This window comes from Lineus longissimus, chromosome 4, assembly GCF_910592395.1.
Source record: "Lineus longissimus chromosome 4, tnLinLong1.2, whole genome shotgun sequence".
NCBI lineage: Eukaryota > Metazoa > Nemertea > Pilidiophora > Heteronemertea > Lineidae > Lineus > Lineus longissimus.
The window spans coordinates 2,342,142-2,362,296 of NC_088311.1; the positions used below are offsets into that span (position 1 = coordinate 2,342,142).

At 41.5% G+C, this 20,155-nt stretch overlaps 1 protein-coding gene across 3 annotated transcripts; it reads right to left on the bottom strand.

The window, feature by feature from the left end:
- Positions 1-2,194: 2,194 nt before the first annotated feature.
- Positions 2,195-18,407, bottom strand: LOC135487294 (uncharacterized). Of its 3 annotated transcripts, XM_064770889.1 has the most exons (20): positions 18,316-18,407; positions 17,149-17,312; positions 16,768-16,943; positions 16,348-16,493; positions 15,948-16,160; positions 15,581-15,684; positions 15,191-15,328; positions 14,773-14,945; positions 10,762-14,323; positions 10,346-10,622; positions 9,718-10,074; positions 9,337-9,413; positions 9,147-9,185; positions 8,756-8,920; positions 8,226-8,417; positions 7,770-7,940; positions 7,352-7,471; positions 7,016-7,108; positions 5,896-5,924; positions 2,195-4,463 (listed from the first exon to the last, which is right to left on the bottom strand). In XM_064770889.1, exons 2-19 carry the CDS (start codon positions 17,281-17,283, stop codon positions 5,919-5,921), a joined length of 6,144 nt encoding a protein of 2,047 aa, XP_064626959.1. In that variant the 5' UTR covers positions 17,284-17,312; positions 18,316-18,407; the 3' UTR covers positions 2,195-4,463; positions 5,896-5,918. The 3 variants fall into 3 exon arrangements, with proteins under 3 accessions (XP_064626959.1, XP_064626957.1, XP_064626958.1); XM_064770887.1 differs by lacking the exon at positions 5,896-5,924; XM_064770888.1 differs by lacking the exons at positions 5,896-5,924; positions 9,147-9,185.
- Between the last annotated feature and the right edge of the window lie 1,748 nt (positions 18,408-20,155).

Consider the following 20,155-nt stretch of genomic DNA (forward strand, 5'->3'; position numbering starts at 1 on the left):
TCAACACTGCGTGAGACAAATACAGGGTGTACTACACTATTAGACTGTGGTTGTCTGAATCATATAGATGACCCAAGCGGACTGTGCTTGCGACGGAACAATGAAGAATCCCATGAAAGACACTTGTGGTCACAATAATGGATGTGACAACATGTTTAGTTTGAGACATCTACAGTTTGTACCAAACTAGAAGATTGATCTCTTGAAGTGTCTCAATCACAGATACTATCCAAGTGAACAGTGCTTGACTGAACAATAAAGAATCACTTAAAGCCACCCTGGATGTGACAAACTGTCCACCTACCCTACCTCAGCTCCACAAGACATCAATCTACAGGGTGTATCAGACTGAGAGACTGTGCAACTGACTGAATCATGGAGAATTCTTGAAGGACACGTCTGGTCACCCTGGATGTCACAACCGGTTCATCTGTCTCTACTCTGCATGAGACATCTACAGGGTGTAACAAACTGGTAGGCTGGGCTTGTCTGAATCATATAGAAGACCCAAGTGGACTGTGCTTGCGGCCGAACGATGAAGAATCCCTTGAGGGACACTTCTGGTCATTTTGGATGAGACAAACTGTCCACCTACCCCAACATCAGCTCAAGGAGATATTCATCTACAGGGTCTATCAGACTGAGAGACTGTGCTACCGGCTGAATCATGGAGAATCCCTGAAGGACACTTCTGGTCACCCTGGATGAGACGAACAGTCGACCCAACCCGACCTCAGCTCCACGAGATATTCATCTACAGGGTTTACCAGACTGAGAGACTTTGCCACCGACTGAATCAGGATGAATCCTTGAAGGCCAGGACACGTCTGGCCACACTGGATGTCACAACCGATTCATCTGTCTCTACTCTTCATGAGACATCTACAGGGTATACAAAACTGAGAGATTGTGCTATTGCAGTGTCTCAACCAAGAAGAAGACCCAAGTACAGACTGTGCTTGTGACTGAAGGATGAAGAATCCGTGGAGGGCCACTTCTGAACACCCTGGATGTGACGAACTGTCCATCCACCCTAACAACGAATCTTGATGACAGATTAGTGCCAGCTCTGTGTGTTTGTCACATCCATGATCACCATCCATGATCCACAAGACATCCATCGACAGGGTGTATATCGAACTGAGAGACGGTGCTACATACTGAATCATGGAGAATCTGTGAGGGACATGTCTGGTGATCATGGATGTGACAACTGATTCATCTACCTCAACACTGCTAGAGATATCTACAGGGATATAATTCCTTCAACACACAGAGCTGGCACTGATCTGTCATCAAGATTGGTTGTTCCCCCAATACACGATTGCCCAGAGCTAGCACTGATCTGTCTCCAAGATGGATTGTTCCTCCATTGGACTGGTGCCCAGCAGAGCTCTCGAACTGATCTGTCTTCAAGATGGGTTGTCCCTAAATACACCATAGCGCAGAGCTAGCACTGATGCTTGACATCAAGATTGGTTCTTCCAATAATACACCTTCGCCCAGACCTAGCACTGATGCTTGTCTTCAAGATGGGTTGAGAGACTGTGCTTGTGTGAACCATGTAGAATACAAGTGGACTATACTTGTGGCTGAACAAGAATCCCTTGAGGGACACACACTTCTGGTCACCCTGGATGAGACAAACTGTCCACCCAACCCAACCACAGCTTCACAAGACATTCATCTACAGGGTGAATCGAACTGATAGTTTATGCTGTGGACTGAATCATGGAGAAGGGACACTTCTTGTAGCAATTGATATGGCATGTTTGAGACATGTACAGGGTGTACCACACTGAGAGACTGTGCTTGTATACCATGTAGAATAACCCTGTGACCGAGCAATGTGGAATCCCTCGAGGGACAATTCTGGTCACTTTGGATGTGACGCACTGTCAACCCACCCTACCTAAGGGCCACAAGACATCTATCTACAGGGTGTATCAGACTAAGGGACTGGCCTACTGACTGAAATATAAACCGATGGACTCATCATCCCACATGAGACATCTACAGGGTGTATCCAACTGAATATTTCTGCACCAGGCAAAACTAATACGTGCAGGCAGTTCACTCTTTGCGTTCACATATATTGTGAGACTCCAGAGGTCAGAGGCAATATCCTTTTATGAACGCCCTGAACCTGATTTGAAATCACGAGATATTCTAAAGAAAACAAATTCAATTTTTTCTTAAGATTGAACTCTTTATTACCATCAGACATAAATTATTGCAAGTACACATTAACTCTGTACAACACAACAGAAACTGTTTAGATGACTATGTCATTGCCAGTAGGTATAAATACATGATTTTATATACAAAACGGGAAAACCAGGAGGGAAGGTGAAACCCTGAAAATACTTACTGCTCAAAAATCATGAATAGAGTACTTGTAAATTAATAGATACTTGTATGTACAAAGTCAGATGTTTGTAAGTAAAAACATTATGTCACCTGCCAATTTTCATAGAACTGGAAATGGCAAATCAAATAAGTGCTCAACCTATAGTATTCATCATTCTGGAGGCAACTCACAGCAAGATGTCTTCAAACGGAAATACTAGCACAAGGGGCGTTTCCATTAATGTCAGCATTCTCGAAAGACCAGATCGCATACTTGATAGATGGCCAGCATTTGCTTGCCTCTATTTCTGTTTGAATCCTTTCTGCTGTCATTGGTCAAGGAGAGTTACTCTCAGAGTGTCAATCTCTAACCGTACTAACGTTTTTGATACCACCAAGCTGTGAGGAAAGAGCAAATACATGAATATGTATTTCCCTATAGGCTTTGAAAACCACATTGAAGCATTATTGAAAATCATCCCACAGCATATGGCAAAGTCTACAGAAAAAGGTAAGTGAGCTTGGATAAATATGTTGCAATACGTTAAGCCTACCTTTAAATTGGGTCTACATGTACACTTATCGTCTGTACCAGCACAACAAACCATCTTCTACTGGGGAAGAAGCCACACAAATGCCAAAAGATCAAAGAAACCATTGCAATGTCTACAAATATAATTCATAGAACAATATCTCTTGGATATTTCCATTCAATACTAGCATAAGCATACAATAAAACTGTATCGTATGTTCCTACAAACTACATTCAATATCAGGACTATTTCCACCCAATTTCTAAACAAGTCCAATACCGAAATGGGACTACTTTCAATTTCCAAATGTTATCAAATACATGTACTTTATCGTCACACAACACATGAAAAGTTCTCGAGTACAAAAATAAATTCAATTTTTTTACAGAAGACAGGTGTAACATCAGACAAATAGTACCGTACTCATTTTGAAGGCCATATTTACAATTCATATCATCACCTCACATAATAAGAGTGCAGAGTAAATCTTTTGTTGTATGCACAATACCTACAAGCCCCAACACTTATTTCATGAGGTGTCATCAGCTGAAAAAAGCAGTCACCTTGAATACCTAAATGTGCTTTCTAATTCTATAAACCAAGATATGACAAAAAATTCATGCGGCCCAAAGGACAAAATTTGAAACCCATCGAAATCCTTTCACTGTAAAAACAGTCAGGGGTTGTCATGACTTTCTCGATGGGGCACAAGTCCTCCCTTATTACTATACAGGTGGTGTCACCTAGGAAGTCACGAGATCACCGGACAGACTGAGAAGTCCAATTTCACGTCAGAGGAGCAATCTTGGGGTCATGTCAGTTAACTTAAATCTTAATTCAACAAGGTGGGAAAAGTAGTGTTCTGCTCTGTTCAACATGATTTAACGAGGTATAAAGGTTAGGTGGTAAAACTTATAGCCCCAACAGTGTAGAAACCACATTAAAGAAAATACGGGTAATAATTGTACCACCCAACGCTGCAGTTTATCAAACAGGTCAGAATGTCTCTCAAATAGAAATCCGTCTAAACTTGATACAAGACGGTAGCACGATCAAACTACAAACATTTATAAAACACAACACCAGGAAGCAAGAATAATGGAAGCTAGAAATATTCACATCGATATCTACACTGAAACTGTCTACAATCTCTGAACAAATAAATTCCTTTAAGTATTCAATTTTATGTATGTTGTTGACTGATTAACACCACCCAGGACAAGTACCAGAAAGCTGCCATACCTCAACCAATCATAAATGGTAATGCATCAAATAGCATTGGTGGTATTAATACCTGTACTGTATGGTGTTAAGGTTTCCCAAAGCAACCTTCTGCTGATATATCTAAACTACTTTGTATGTCTGTTCTTATCTAAGCAATTCAAGATATTCATTGTATCATAAGTCTGATACTTGCACAATCCCATTCCTATTTTACCTATCCAACTATCAGTATACGAATGTCTCTATTTACAACTTTGTAACATGATCCTGATATTTAGTGTTTGCGATCTTTTTCCTTTTGCCGGCCACCTTCGGGGAGCTGTAGAATATGTTATGCTTCCGTGCCGTTGCAGTTGACTGAAAATATAAGAAAAATGTTAAGTTGACATTGTTAACACTTAGCAATTCGACGTGCATCTCCTCATCATTCACTTGCCATCTAGGAGTATCAAGGCTGAAGTTAAGAAATGTGTGGCAATGTCCTGCAGATACTGACAACGGGAAAGGTCAAGATCTTAGGCTTGGCCATGTCATTAATGAAGGCTTTGGACGGAAATCTAAAAATATGTCAAACACCCATCAATCAATCAAAACAGATGATGATTTGATAATCACCCGATTACTGAAAAGTGAAAGGTATTTGACAATGGCATTGGCAAGACAGGAGTGTACTAACACTGTACCTCGGGCCTCATCAGGGAACAAGAAAAACAGTTCAAGACAGCGTACAGCAGTGGAATATTCATGCAGCTTTCGAAACATAAGCATGCAGGGAAGAACATCAAAACAGATTGGAACAATACTTGATTATTTGAAAGAAATGGTCTCGATTTGTTGCAAGTTCACGTTATGCATTGTTCTTGAGAGCAAAGCCACAGATGAAACCCACTCTTGAATACCCCAACTCCAAAAACAATATCTGGATTGAACATTAGAACTGTCAGATTTTGACAATCTGAAGATTTGAGGACATCATAACAACACAACATGTTGAATGTAGCTATTTCCACCAGAAGATAGCAACCGAAGTTATAGTAAAGAAGCAAACTATGTTAAGAAATGTCTTGCCCAAGGTATCTTGGCAAGCAAATCTGTCTAACTAATCTAACTTTCACCAAAGATACATCACATTTAGTCCTAAAATAAATAGCAATCCCCAGGGATGCACTACATACATTAAATCAACATAGATTCAAATTTGATGAAAGCACAGCAAGTGAGGTGTAAATCATGCTGCGGTACAAAATGAACAACAGCCTGCTTAAACAAGAACATAAAACAAAACTTCCAGGTTAAGAATATACCTTCAAAGCAATTGCAGATAATCTAGAGAGTGCAGAAATTCGTAGTCTAAAGGTATCACACGTACACAGGAACAGATAAGGTGCACAAATAAATGGCTCATCCCGAAACATGATGTGTAACACACATGAAAACTACATCAAGTGGACACTTCGGGTTGACGAAGGCAGGGCGATATACACACACCATTAGACCAAGAGCATGGCTGGCTTTAAAATACTGCTGCACAAAGTCAATGTTCAAGGCTGGATTCAGCTAAGCTTTTTTATCAAAAAACTTATGTATTGAATGAATTACACCCCGCTTTTGGTGTGAAATCAACTGCTAGGTTCTACACTACAGCATAGTGACATCATCGCATTTTGGTACAAAAAAGCCCCAAGTTTGTTAAAGATTGAGGTTTTACTGTCACCAAAACCTCCCAGAAAATCAAGCAGTTCCTGGGCCACCCTGCCAGCATCATTCCTGAGGACACTAAGGAACATACCTCTAGAAGAATCGAATCAACTCCTACGCCTAAAATCAGAAACAGTGGAAGTTAAGGTTTTAGTAAGCATACTCTTTTTGTGGGTCTGAGGGAGAACTCAACTGATATTTCATAACACTGAATATTCAAATTAACACGCAAGACATTCAGCAGAAGTTTGCAATATTGAAAAGCAAAAGTTTTCTAGTCCCTCAGAAGCAGACATTTCCCCCAATCCCTTAAACGATGAATTATGAATATGATAACCCTGCAGACGTGAACAGATTTCTGATGTTTTAGTTTTCAATGTTTCTCCTTGTATGACCTCAGCAAATTCCATCAAATATATTGGTATATTTTTGCAGATACATGGGTTTGCACAAAATGCAGCAGTACCCTCAGTCTCAAGTTAAACAGACAAAGGCATTCCAATCTCATCAACTTGGGAAAAACCTTTATGGTAATCAGGCCAGGAGGTGATGTCGATTCTTCAGAGCAGACGACATCCAATAGCGGAAATAAACAAAGATGAAAGCAAATTTGACAGAAAGTAATTAGTGTGAAACACAACAGATATAATTTGCGGACGTCATTGATGAGTGCTTGCCGAGTTGGGAAGGAACTTGTAGTGCAAGCTGTGGGAAAGCATTGTAGTTTACCAGCTGGTGCAAGGACGTGGACACCATGCTGGCCCGTGGCGAGGCAGCACTGAATATTCTCAGCTTGGCAACAGGCGTACGTAACTGAAAAGTATTTCCTGGGTAGAGCAGGCTGCACTTCTTCAGAGATTCATAGTATGAATCTGGTTCTGCCCGAGTATGAATTGTTAGAATTGAAAATTATGTATGAAAAGCTTACATTCGAACAAAAGTTTCAAACGAGCATAGAGCACATGAAGATAGGACAGAGATGCAATCAGCTGTGTGAATAACTCACTCTGTTGCAATGGACAGCTGATTCATAGAATTGACAACAGCATCAGTCAAATCCCAGGTCAGGAATTTCATTGACGTTGTCAGTTCATACTCAGAATCCTAATTTTTGGGGATTAGATCAGGCGATCGGTTGGCAAAATCAATATGAGCTTCCGTAACTATTACAGCTCACAGATCTAAGAGCAGAGGAATAAGAAAAGACTCACCAGCTTATTCTTGACCTTCTTCGGCAGCGCTTCATCATGCGTCCAAATGTCGTCTCTTTTGATTTGCAGTTCTGAACCATCCTCAAACTCAACCTGATGAAGAAAATGACAAAAAAAACTTAGAATATGTTAGGTCGAACACGGAATCGGCACACAAACATGACAAAAATGTTCAGCTTGCATCACGTGATATCGAACTGACTGACTCAGGTAAGCGAACGCATACATGTTCAGACATAAACTTAAAAAATCGTATGAATACGCCAAAATCGTACTTGTTGGCAGCCCTGATGGTGCAAAATTGATACTCTGAGATGACCTGACAACTTCACTTACCAAGTACATCATGAGTTGATTTGTTCCTTTGAACTTGCCACTGTAGATGCTGCCATCTGTCCACAGCACTTTGACAGGCCGGTTCGGTGCTGGAGGCCCGAGTAATAAGCAGTTACGATTCTGAAAGTTGAAGGCAATGGAACTGCATGAGGATACGATTTTTCCATCCTCTCCTTGGACAGCTGTGAAGATACTTCCGATGTTTTTATCCATTACCTTTATCCTAATCTCATAACCATGGACATTCCTTGGCCCATACCGCATGACTATCAGTTACGTAAACAAGATCTATGATCAGGGGAAACAAAAGTTGCCTAAACTCTCCAAATGAGGGGTAGACCACTGTGTAGACTTAAAACAAATGCAGAGTGATTTCGGTCAGAACCAATTTTGCCAATGCACACAAAATTTCACCTACCTGTATATCCTCTGGGAAAAGGTTGTCACTGTATGAACCATCATCAAAGTCCACCTCATAGAATGTCTGTACTTTACTGTCCCGAACAGTACACTTATAGTATCGACCGTTCTTGTGCTTGGCAATCACCTTGTCACGTACTTTTATTGGAGGCAGACGACGCTGAGAAGGCTGCAAAGAAATGTCACCACAATTTGATTACACCTTTCATAAGAAACTTTCTGCCAGCTCAGTGTTGATATTCTTGTCAGGCTGCCTTGCAAAGAGATATTCAAACGAATCCTATAGTTCCATGCTTTTGCTCAAAAAGACTGCCAAGTGAAATTTCTACCAGGGCCAAAAAATGTGAAAGCAGAAAATGTCTCGTCCAACCAAACCCTAAGATTTTCACAATGGCAAACAGACATTCCAAAACCACCCCATTACAAACACTAATAACAACAAAATCCGACTCACCCCGTCTTTAGAGCTGATATGTTTGTTGCAAGTGATGAATACTGGGAAGGGCCAATCACTTGTGTCGAAGTCAACGCCAGCAGCATGGGCGCAGGTTACATGAAACGATGTGGTGCACTTCCCGCTTGAACACTGGACACAGGCACCGATTCGGTTTGTCCGTTTCATCAACTGGTAACAGTAGATACACCGCTGTGGAAAGAAGTACAAGCATTTTCATTATCTTGATTGCATTATTTGCCAACGACAAAAAAAAGATCAACTGATTTTCTTGTGCATCACTAGTCTGAACCAGAGGCAACTGCGACTTCGAATCCTCCCTCAGCTCCACTAAAAGTAAGTTACAGTCAGTGTCTGAAGTTGTGGCTTCGATTCATTTTTGGACCACATCAACATCAAGAAAGGGGCGACGATGGTTTCATTGTGTAACAAGTCAGGCACTATTAACATCCTCAGTTCTTTTACAACTTTCTTAGAATGTGCCAATCGTATATGAACCAATTTGTGAAAGACTCCTTAAGCACACACACCAGTTTCATCCTCGCCTGTGAAAGGTTTTCGATGTTGACAGGTGTCCTGTTGGCGACGTTCTCAAACATTGCATCAGGTATACTGAGAGCACAGATGACATGTACCCATGCACCCTTCGTGGTAGGCTTCAGCGCTCCACCTCGTAAACTACACAAACAGCAAGCCTGAAATTAGAAAGGCATATTGGTTTAGAACAAGAAGCAGTTGGAATATTCCTCATGTTAGGAGAAAAGATGATTTAACAATGGAGGTAAAATGGAGGACTGCTAATACAGGAACTCTTTATTTTCCAAAGGATGACTTGCAGAAAATAGGAAATGAGGATATGTATGTACACACAGAGGTACTAGATGGATGATTGGATGATGAAGGAAATCAATAAATATCTACCTTCGCCTCCAGTTTATCAAAAGCTGTGGTTGGCAATAACTGCAAAATTTAAATTACATCCCCTGTAGATTTCAGAAACTCAACACTAGGTGAAATTCAGAGTGGAACAAATGATATTTGTAGCGAGAGTGAACATGCTTTGGTCCTTTGATGACCTTATTTTCAGAAGCGTTTTACTGAAGAAACTTACCGCGTCAACATGATCCTCCTCACATCTCGAGCAGAGCCAAGAATCTGTAAACTCCATCACATCAGCACCATAACAACCTAAAGACAATGGACAAGGATAAATGTATATCAGTACACACAAGAGAGAAAACTCATCTAAGTTGAAATCACTTACTGCTAATGTTATCAATAAACATGTTGAAATATTCTCAATGCTAATTTTGCAGACAGCATTCAAGGATCTTATGGGTAAACCCTCAGGACACCATCAATGCCAAAGGGTGTGGCTGCAGTTATGAAAGGCCTCAATAATTGGTGAAATCTATCGTCATCAAAAACCTTACAGAATGACCAATCTCAAGTTTATACTTTAGAAGCCATCACCAGCATAACCTACACTTACTCGAATGTACGCAGACCCGACAATTCTTGCAGACGAGTAATATGCTCTCCCCATCCTCGTCCAGGGCTGTATTCATCACCAGTGGGGTTGGGTTATGTGAGCTTGATGCAAAACAAAGCTCAGGGATCAATGGTGTGGACTTCTGCGGCACACCAGAACTTCTTGGTGGTGTCCCTCCATCTTCTTTTGACACTTGCTGCTGAAACAATGAGCAGACAGCACAGTGGGGCTCGCGAAGAGAGGACAGGGTGTTGTACTCCTGTTCTGCCTCAAAGTCAGGTCGTGCCAGCTGCCAAAGCCTCCCCAGACGCCTCGCCCAGGGTTCCATGTTGGCTTTCAGGCTCTCCAAATTGATTTCTGAAATTGAGAGGCAGGCAGGTTTTTAAAAAGCATTGTAGGTTTACCAAAAGGCAATGGCAATATCTGCACTGCAGATTATGAAATAGATTACATGTCTGTATGCATACTTCATCTTCTTAAGATTCAGATACTTTCATCTGATATTATCACTGTCCTTTCACCAAACCACACTAAACAATGTCTCCAGAGAATTCATACCAAGAGGCACATTTTCTCTCTAATGATCTCAGCTGGAACATTTTTGCGAACGAACTGATTGTTGTCTCACCTTCTTCAGTGGACTCCTGTTTTGCCACAGGACATGGTGACTTGGGGGGTTCAGCAAGTGGAAGCCGCCTCGACATGGACGTTTTCTTCTGCTTCTCCTTTGGTTTGTCGTCTGCTTTAAATATTTCCGACTGGCTCGACTGGTCAGTGTTTTTGTGTTTCCCCGACAGTCTGGGTTGGTCAACATGTTTGTGTTTGTCAGGTTTCTTCTTCTTCATGGCATCTGGCTTCAGGGCATAATCATGGTATGGTGGAACCTGGTCACATCCAAACTTCAGCTGGAGAAGAAAAATGGAAATTTATGGAATATTCCATTTGGAATTTTCATCTTCCACATGACACACAGGGGCCAGATGCACAAAAACACATTAGCTTAGTGATTATCTTAAGTTTGATAAAGTATGAGATTGCACTCACCAATTGCATTGCATCTTCTGAATTGGAGGCAGTGGGCATGGTTTCAGCTTGGACTTTCTTGATCTTATTCTGTTCTATGCTGGGCACTGGTGGGGGCGGGGCACTCATTCCTGTATGGTCACTTTTTTTGCTGTCATCAGAAGGCGCTGCAATGTTAGATGACCTGACCGGCAAGGAACTAGAGGCTGGTAACGGCAATACTTCTGGAGGCTGGCAGGCAGAACTAATGGAACTTGTTGATGGCGATGAATTTTCTTCAAACAATGGAAAAGGAATAACATTGGCCTGTGAAATTGTTGTAGTTATGTTATCACTAGTCACATAAGATTCCAAGTAAGGAGGGTTGGCAAAATTTTCAAAGTCAAATGACTGCAAGTCCATGTTATTCTCAGGAACCGAGGGGAAAGGAAGAGTTTTTTCCAACACGGGTGGTGCACTGGCATTATCTGCCAACTTTTGTGGTCGATAGGTATTTCTCTCCAATACAGGTGGTATGGAATACTCGTGGAGACCTGGGTTTACTGGACTTCGTCGCGGCGACAGGATTGGTGGGATGGCATCAAGTACAGATGCTGTCGTATCGTCGATTCCTTGGAGAGGGGGAGGTGATAACAATCGGCCGGGAGATCCTGAGCCTACATTTCTTTCAGGTTGTTGTGGCAATGGATGAGGAGGAGACAGCAGTGGTGGTGAATCATCATCACACGTACACGGAACTGGTGAGGAATTCAGAGGCTGACTTTGTGTCAGAGATGCTAATCTTGATCCTGAATTTGATGATGATCTTACAGTAGATGCAACTGGCAATGTGATCTGTTGAGAACTTTGTACTGGAGAAGTCATTCCTGATCCTGAGATGCCTAGAAGTGATGCACGTGGACTAACACTCCCTGATGCAGGGCTGCGACTTCGCGGTGGACTCTTTGCATAAACACCTTGAGACAAAGCATTGGCTAATGACTGTGAGTCAACCTGCCCGGGTATACCTATACCAGATTTTAAAAGGAATTCTAACTGTTTCTGTACATGCTGCTGCTGTTTGAATTGTTCTTTAGCTTTCTGTTTTTCTGAAACCTGACCGGCCAGGATTGTTTGTTGTCCTGAAGATGTATTGACATCAGGATTTTGTACCACTTTGATGACATTGGCATGCGAAGAACTTGGTTGGACTGCAAGAAGTTGTGGTTTCTGGGCTGGCAATATACTAGCACTGATTCCTTCGACAGCGACCTGTTGTTGCTGCTGAGCTGGCAAGGCTACAGAAAATTGCTGTTGACATGCTTGTGATGTCTTCGCACTACTTCCTGTTGCACTTATCAGCCGTTGTGTGGATGGCACTCCCACAACAAAGTGTTGTGGTTGATGGGCTATATTGGCCAGAACTCCTGCTGCAGCAAGCCGTTGTTGCTGGGCTGACGATGTTGCAGCTAATAGCTGTTGTTGCTGGGCTGGCCAAATTTTATCCTGGACTCTGGCTGCAGCAATCTGCTGGTGTTGGGCTGGTAATACTTTACAAAACTGCTGTTGTTGCTTGGATGGCAATGTTTTAGGTAACTGTTGTTGTAGCTGGGCTGGCAACACATTAGCACGAACTCCTGTCGTAGTTACCTGCTGCAACTGTGCTGGCAAGTTATCAGTACTACATCGTGTCACAACGGTTGGTTGTCGTTGGGATGGCACTGCAATAGAACTAGCCTGTGCCAGTGCGAGTGGCGAGGTCAGCTGCACAGATTGAGGAATTCCTGATGAGACAATTCTTTTTTGCATTGCTCCTTGAGACATAACGATATCAGATGAAGGTGGCCTAGATGTCGCACTGCTGGTAGTACTAGAATCAGTTACATCTGAAAAGCTTGTTCCTTGAGCTGCCATTTGAGAAGATGGAATCACACTGGAAGATACAGATAGCTCCCTCCCTGGCTGCTGACTGTGGCTCACAGTCACATGTGGTTGATTCCCTGAGAGAATAACAGTTTTATTCGAACTTGGCATAGCCTTTTGGTGAGAGGGTAACCCAGGATGTGATTGAAGAATAGTCTTTGATGTGCCAGGCAACACGTGCCCTTTCCCATCATTCTGTACTGATGGCTGTGGTAGAATGGGCCGTACACCCTGCACTTGTAACTGATCAATCAGTTGTGAAGTACCATCCTGCTGAATCATAGGAGTCACTGGAGATTGGACTTGAGTATAGGCAACATTTCTCATCTGTCCTGGCACCTGGCCAGTATAGACAATTTGTTGCACCTTTCGTTTTTGAAGGGTCTGCTTGACAGTTCCTGCCTTAGTGGACGAGGGTCTGTTTTGTGAGTGTGTTTGAGCGCCAGCAGGCTGCACGCTTCTGAACTGTAAAATGTTTGCTCCTGGATGTCCCTGAATAACGTGTGTATTCACAGAGGCTGGCTTTATTGGAACTGAAGCACCATTAGAACTTTTAGCCAGTGGTCGAGTTGCAGACATTTTCAGTTTTTTCATATGTTGTAAGTGCTGCCGCTGCCGATAGAGAAACTCAATAGCAGCCTCACTGCTTCCTTGTACTGGACCCTTCCGTGTTTGATCACTTCCTGAAGTGCATGGTCCTTCTTGCTTCACAGGTATGGTCTGCAGATTAACACTCCCATCAGGCACACTTTTTTTCTGACCGAAAACACTCAAATCAACGGTGGCTGTAGTTGTGGTCACGAATTGTGGAGCTGGTTTTTTGTGCATCGTTACCTTTTCACCAGGGCCATGATCGGATGTTTGCATATTCCCTTGCACTGTTTGTGGGTGGGATGATACAGAAGCTGCTTCGCTAACATTTTCCTCCTTCACTGTTGGTGGACTAACTTTCCGACCAGAAACAAGATGTTGCTGCAACTGGCTGATGGTCTCTGAGAGTTTGCGATCATACTGAAACTTCAGTTGCTTTGCTGAAGGCTCTCCAGCACCCTGACTATTCTTATCAGATTCACTTAGAGAACGCTTTGGAGAGAGTTCTTTCTTTACATCAACATCAGGTGGTTCACCTTCATCTGACTGCGATTCATAGTTTCTCTCACTAAGATGTTTTGTGAATGCATCCTGGAAGGACTTTGTTTTATCTTTTTCCTCCACCTTGGGCTTAGTGAGCATCATTGAGATCTCTGCAGCAGTAGGTTCTCTCGGAGTTCCTCTCTCACTGGCATTACCAAAGTCAATCGGGCTGCTGAGGAAAATAGCCCTCTCTTCTTTTTTCTTCTTCTTTTTCTTCTTCTCCTTCTTTGCACCATCTTCACCTCCCTCCTTTCCAAGTTCACCTTCAATTCCTTGCTGCTCCTCATCTCTTGACTTCTTCTTTTTCTTCTTCTTCTTCCTTTGCTCCCCATCACCAACAACGTCAGTTGCTTGCCCTTCTGCGCCTTCCAATTTCTTCTTCTTCTTTGGTTTCTTCTCACCGTCTGTTCCAACCTCAAATTCCTCTCCCTCTTGTTTCACTTTCTTGATCTTCTTCTTCTTTACAATGTCGTCTGCCGGAGGATTGCGCTTTGTTGAGACGATGGCAGCCATGTTAGCTTCCTTCATCTTCTTTAATTCAACAATCCTGAAATAAACACAGATGATTTTTAACTTGTACAGATCTGTTTTGAAAAGCTCAGCTTGAAGATGCCTTTGGCTAGCGGTATTTCAGTCATGTGTAACATGTGCACTCCTTATACAGTAGAACCTCCCTTAGCAGACACCTCTCTACTAAGGACAACCTCTCTATTAAGGACACTAGTTTTGGTCCCAAATTGGTTGTTTCCATTCAATTTGACCTCTCTCATCAGGACAGCACTTGTCAGTCCAGAGGGTGTCCTTAATAGAGAGGTTCTACTGTATATCAAACTTCAAAAGAAATACTGAGGCAGACATAAGGTTTCACCATGAATTCAACCCACTTGTCACTCCACCATCCGACACGAGGGAATTCACAGAAGCAAAAGCTTGTGGAGTGCACCATTAGCGCCTATTCTACAACAATAACAATCCAGAATATTCCCAAATATTAACCTTTCAGCATTGACCTTTTCCATCTTTTCAGCCTTGTGGTACAGTCGTCCTTGGTCATCCTCAGGATGGGGACCCAAATCTTTGCCAGCCTTCCACAAGTCATATCGCTCTGGTTGGAACTTCTTTATAAAGCAGTCCATACTGATCTTTACCATATCTTTACGGCAAGTACACTACAAGAAAACAAGAATGTCTGAACTGACTATCAAGCAGGATTATTTACTAAGAACTAAGAAATCTGACAAATGCAACCTGAGTTACAGCTGTTAACTAACCATGGTCTCTGCTGTGGTTTGCTCAGGTATCAAGGAATTGAATCTGGAGTCAGAAGCCAAAACAAATACAGAACTGTTTTCCCTTCCAACAGAACCTTCTAAAAAGGGATTAGCTCCACTACCAGAGTGCCCACCATACTCACCAATGAACATCTCTTGCCATATTCAATCCATCGCTCAGTGGCAAAGTTGGTGGACTCGGCACAGTTGAATCCATTGTTATAACCAGCATGGTAACCAAAGGGAAATGTGATCATGAAATGACCCTTTTCCTGAGTGATCTGAAACAGAGATAGCTTTGTTTTTATAGTAGTAGTCAGCTTTTATACATGAAGCATGCTAAATTTGTGTGAACTGATCAAATTCTTTCAATGGAATCATCAAATCAAATTATCTAAAACACAAAGACATTTAGACGCAGTCCATGTGAAACGTAACCAACCATCAAAAGTCAGCAGTTCCACAATATTTTCTTTGAACGACGAAAGATATAACTTCATCATCAAAGTTATAGAATTTTTAAAGACATCTACCTTATCGTATGGAATTGAATACTGCTTCAAAATATGCGGGGATATGACAGTCATTTTATGCCTCAGGAAAGCTTGACAGCCTTGTGCACTGCTGGGGAAGAAACCTGAAAAATTTAGAGAATGACAGATTGATACCGACTTCAAAGTGTCTCATACAATATCTGACTGATCTGGGGACCTGGAGCCCATTGCATGTATCCGATTGCCATTCTATGTAAAAGATATGTGTTTATGAACCATTTTCTTTGTAACAAAAACACTTGAGAAGCTATGATATACTGTCTATCTATGTTTCTAAATCCTTTTATTTTTCATTGGGACAATACATTTAAACACAGTCTTTTATTATTACAAACTAAGCACCCACCATTTGCTAGTCGTTCCAATCTCTTGCCATGTTCAGGTGGTATGGCATACCAGGACTTGGCGGCACCAAAATGAAGATAGTTGATGCTGTAGAGATCCATGTCTTCAGTGTGCCATGCAAAAGATGTCTTCCACATGCCAAAGTACAGATAAGCAGTATTCACTCCTTCAATGGTGATGCCGTAGTCATTCCCAACTGTATCAAGAATTGTGCCTGAAAATAATCAGATTAAAAACTAGTTAGTACGTCATCAGTTTAAAAAAAAGAGAAACAGTTTTTAAAGAAAAAACCTAAGAGATCGAAGACATTGCCACATTCACATGTGTTGATATATATGCTATTACAGGTACAAATGTAGGAGAGGGCCTATTGGTAGGATCAGCGTGTCACGCATGTTTACCTAGTTTATTGATATTCCAGATATTTTGGTCAGGATCAGTCAGAGTGCCAGAAATGTCTGCTCCATAGATCGCCGAGTTGAATGAGATGTTTTTCCAATACTTCCTCTCCAATTCTTCGTAATCACGATGGATTGGAGTCCTGTATCTGAATAAGATCATTGTTGCGAAACGGTCAGAGATTCCTTGTGAACAGTTTTCTTTCATTTCAAAAGGTTAGCAAAACGAGTCTCTGTCAAAAATTGAATTAAAGTGATTCAGCCAACCACCTTCTCCAACATAATGAACAGTTGCCTGATAGTGCAAGGCAGTCCTAAAAAGACGTTTTGATTATTAGACTCAGAATAGTCAAATGGGGTGGTAAAACACTAAGGCAGGAATACTTTTCTCTTGAAAGCACATTTCAAAAGCCCCAAACTTACCTGTCACTGTTCGCTAACTTCTCAAACTCCTTGCACTGCATTGGCTTCTTCTGTATATTATACTGCTGATACAGACCCTGGCACCCAGTTACAACTTGTGAGATGGGAGCAGGAATCATCACATCAACATCATCATAGCCATTCTTCCGTGGAATCCACTCTTTTGGAGGGATAATCTGCAATTAATTTAGTGCGTACAATTCAGATTCAGTACTATCAGCATCAATCCATCAATTATTCAGACAATGTTTTGGTGGGCGTTCAAGGTCAATGACTTGATGCAGTAAGATCGTTGAAAGCCATGACGTTCTCCTCAATTTGTCTGCATAAAAAATGGTGGTCTCAACATCACTTCAGGATTTTCAAGGCCAATGTACTTACTCTCGCAATACCAGCTTTATGAGCCCCTTGAGACTCCATATACTTGATATAGCCCACAAAGTCACTGAATTCTTCCATAGACGGCCGGAAGGTCATAATTTTTGGGATGTTACTCCCACCACTTGAAGACTCCATCTTTACCTCAGAAGATTGACAAACACCACCTTTAAAGAATCATAATTTATATAGGTTAGCAATCAAATAATATCTACATGCAGTTCACCGAAAAAAGACTGTGTGGCCACATATCATGTGTTCTTTTGTTTGTGTGCCCATATTTAGATATAGGCCCTATTTTGATTTTGAATGACCACCTCAACTGGTGCGAGGATATCTTATTTGTGTCACTGCTTTGACTTGTCAATATCATTTTTCGTGGCGACAGGAGAAGGATACTTTTAGCACCATAGATTGTTGCACTTGATTGGGAACAACGTTGTTCCCAATCAAGTGCATGAATCTATAGCAGAAACTTCAACATTTTATGATTGCACATTGTCAGTGTGTACCTAGAAAGGCTGAAAGGCAAAGCACTGTCAGACTGAGTACCTTGAATTCTGAGTGACCTAAAAATCAACCAACTTAACTGCGCATGCGTACACTGACACAGGCAACATAAACATTGAGTAGGAAATTCTTCCCGAACGAACTGCCTGCATGTAGTTTATAGAAAACTCACTTCAACATCAAGTCAGTAGAAACTGAATGAGAGGACAATAAACTAACAAACCCTACCGTGAATTTGCCATTAATCGGAGGGTTTAATAGAAATTTTTGAACTTGAACGATGGGGATGCAAAAATGGATGTTCGGAAAAATCCAAGATGGCAGACATTTTGCTATTTTACAAAAATCGGAGAAAGTTGTATTTCGAAACCAGTGAGCTGCGCTCAGAAGAGCAAACTGAGGGTGCAGAATTCCACTTAGTTGGCTCTGTACCTAACTGTGGTTCAAAATAAACTCATACAAGAACCTCTTCGGGACTGGAATATAACCGAATAAAGCCACATTTCTGATCAAGTCTGATCAAGTTTCATTTTTGCAAATCTCATTTCGCCAAAATCGCCATTGAACCAAGAAAATAATCAAGACTGCGCCCCATAAATAAATGGCAACCTATTGACACGCTATGCATCAGCACCATAAACTTATTTAACTGGCACCAACCTTTTGAGGAAGATAACTACCGATAAAGAGTTGGATTGCAGTGTTTTTTCCGACAAAAAATCATCCAAAACAAACGGCGGCCATGATGAAATGGCATGGGCACTTTACATATTATGGAAATATTCTACATCCGCAAAGATAAATAGTGCGCCGAAATATCGACAATCGTTTTAGAGAATTTATGTTGATCGAATAATCATTGACACTGAACATATTATTTTGATAGATTGTCTGTTTTCTGAGTCTTCTTTGAACAGAAGAAGTGTTTTACTGATCCTAGAAAATGGGTGCCGTCACGGAAGCGTATTAATATACAGCGAGGTAGATGAACAGTGGTAGTCAAAAGTAACATTAACTGGATGGCGTGTGCAGTGGAATGTATTGGCCTTCTAGATACGGAAAATGAATGATATTGTCGGGCCTACAAGTCTGTACGGTTCCAGGCTGACTTTGCAGTATTCTAAAACCGTTAATTCGGCTCTGTCCTGCGTCCATCGCTTTGTAAGGATGATTTTTTGCGTCAACCTCGATAGGCCCTGGCATTGAAGAAGATACCTTCTCGTCTTTTAGACACTTCTCGAACGATCTAGAAGAAAACACTTGAAGACAACCGTGGGCTGTTTATTACCAGTTCCTTTGTTCAAACTATCGAAAGTAAAAAAACACCTGTTTACAAACAATTCGTATGCAATTCTTTGTTTTGGAAAACGAAATCTTGAAATGCCAACAAACGGTAAATACCAATAAAAAAACCGATCTAAATATGGAAACTGAATAAAGCTTTATGTAAATATCAGATCGGCCTACATGTTTGGTTGAATACTTTTCACATTATTTATTTATTTTGTATATATCAAAGATGTGTGATTCGAGCTAAAGCAAAGGCATGCCGATATAATTGTTTGTTGGTCTTGACGCAGTGGGCCGACCTCGTCCCTAACCAATAGAGGAAGGACGATTAGGGTGTAATAACGAAAATGACTGCACAGGAGTCTACCTAAAATTGGTTACTTCTTTCTTATTTCTGACTCTCAATTCTCAAATAAATTGCTTGTTACTTGTTCTCAATGTTAGGACTGATACGGGCTGAGTCGGTATTCATCAGTAGGTGCCCAAATCAGTTATTTAAAATGGCGATAAAGGCCAATGCAAACATCACCCATAACCGTCCGAGGATCAGGAACAGTTGGAATTGGATATGAGAAATTGGTAGCCAACATCAATTTGGTGATAAGGGCTGTCCCAGACAATTGATACCATAATCACAATACTTCGCCCCAAAAAAGAACATTGGCTGCGACCATACACCTCTCCTGGTTTGAGAAATAGAGGTTTCGAGAAAACGGGCCCTTCAACTCGGACACTACGATAATGATTCCTTCCAGCATCACGATACAATGATGTTGCCAAGGTGGGATTCGAACCTGCATTGTATGACCATGTCAAGAGAATCGAAGTATGATTTCAAGGTCAACCGACAGATGGCGTGACATAGCTTTCTACTTTGTATTCAAAGAAAAGTCATTTTATTTTGGCTTAAACAACTGAATAAATTGATTCAAGAAACATCAAAATATGCGGCATTGTTAGAAAGATGCAATATTAAGTGGGAAACGCTGTGGCGATTAGAGTTTGCTGAGATAAGCTTGCAAGAATATATGGTTCATTCAGCATACCTGTACCTAAACCATGACATTTTTGGCTGTAGTCAAGAAGAAGCCATGGTTCACAAGTTGGCTGACCCGGCCCGCTTTACGAAAGCAGATCGGAGCTTGGATCCGAGCTACAGGCCGGCGCTGGCTCGACCCTACCGCTATGCCTGTATGTCTGGCGACTCCGT

What these genes read in the sequence shown, in the direction of transcription:
- LOC135487294 (XM_064770887.1), bottom strand. Translation starts at nt 17,283, where the DNA reads ATGGAGTCTTCAAGTGGTGGGAGTAACATCCCAAAAATTATGACCTTC. An exon ending in ATAAAGCTGGTATTGCGAGA is followed by an intron (nt 16,944 to 17,148) that starts GTAAGTACATTG and finishes AATTAATTGCAG; the next exon opens with ATTATCCCTCCAAAAGAGTG. An exon ending in TCGGGTCTGCGTACATTCGA is followed by an intron (nt 9,414 to 9,717) that starts GTAAGTGTAGGT and finishes CATTGTCTTTAG; the next exon opens with GTTGTTATGGTGCTGATGTG.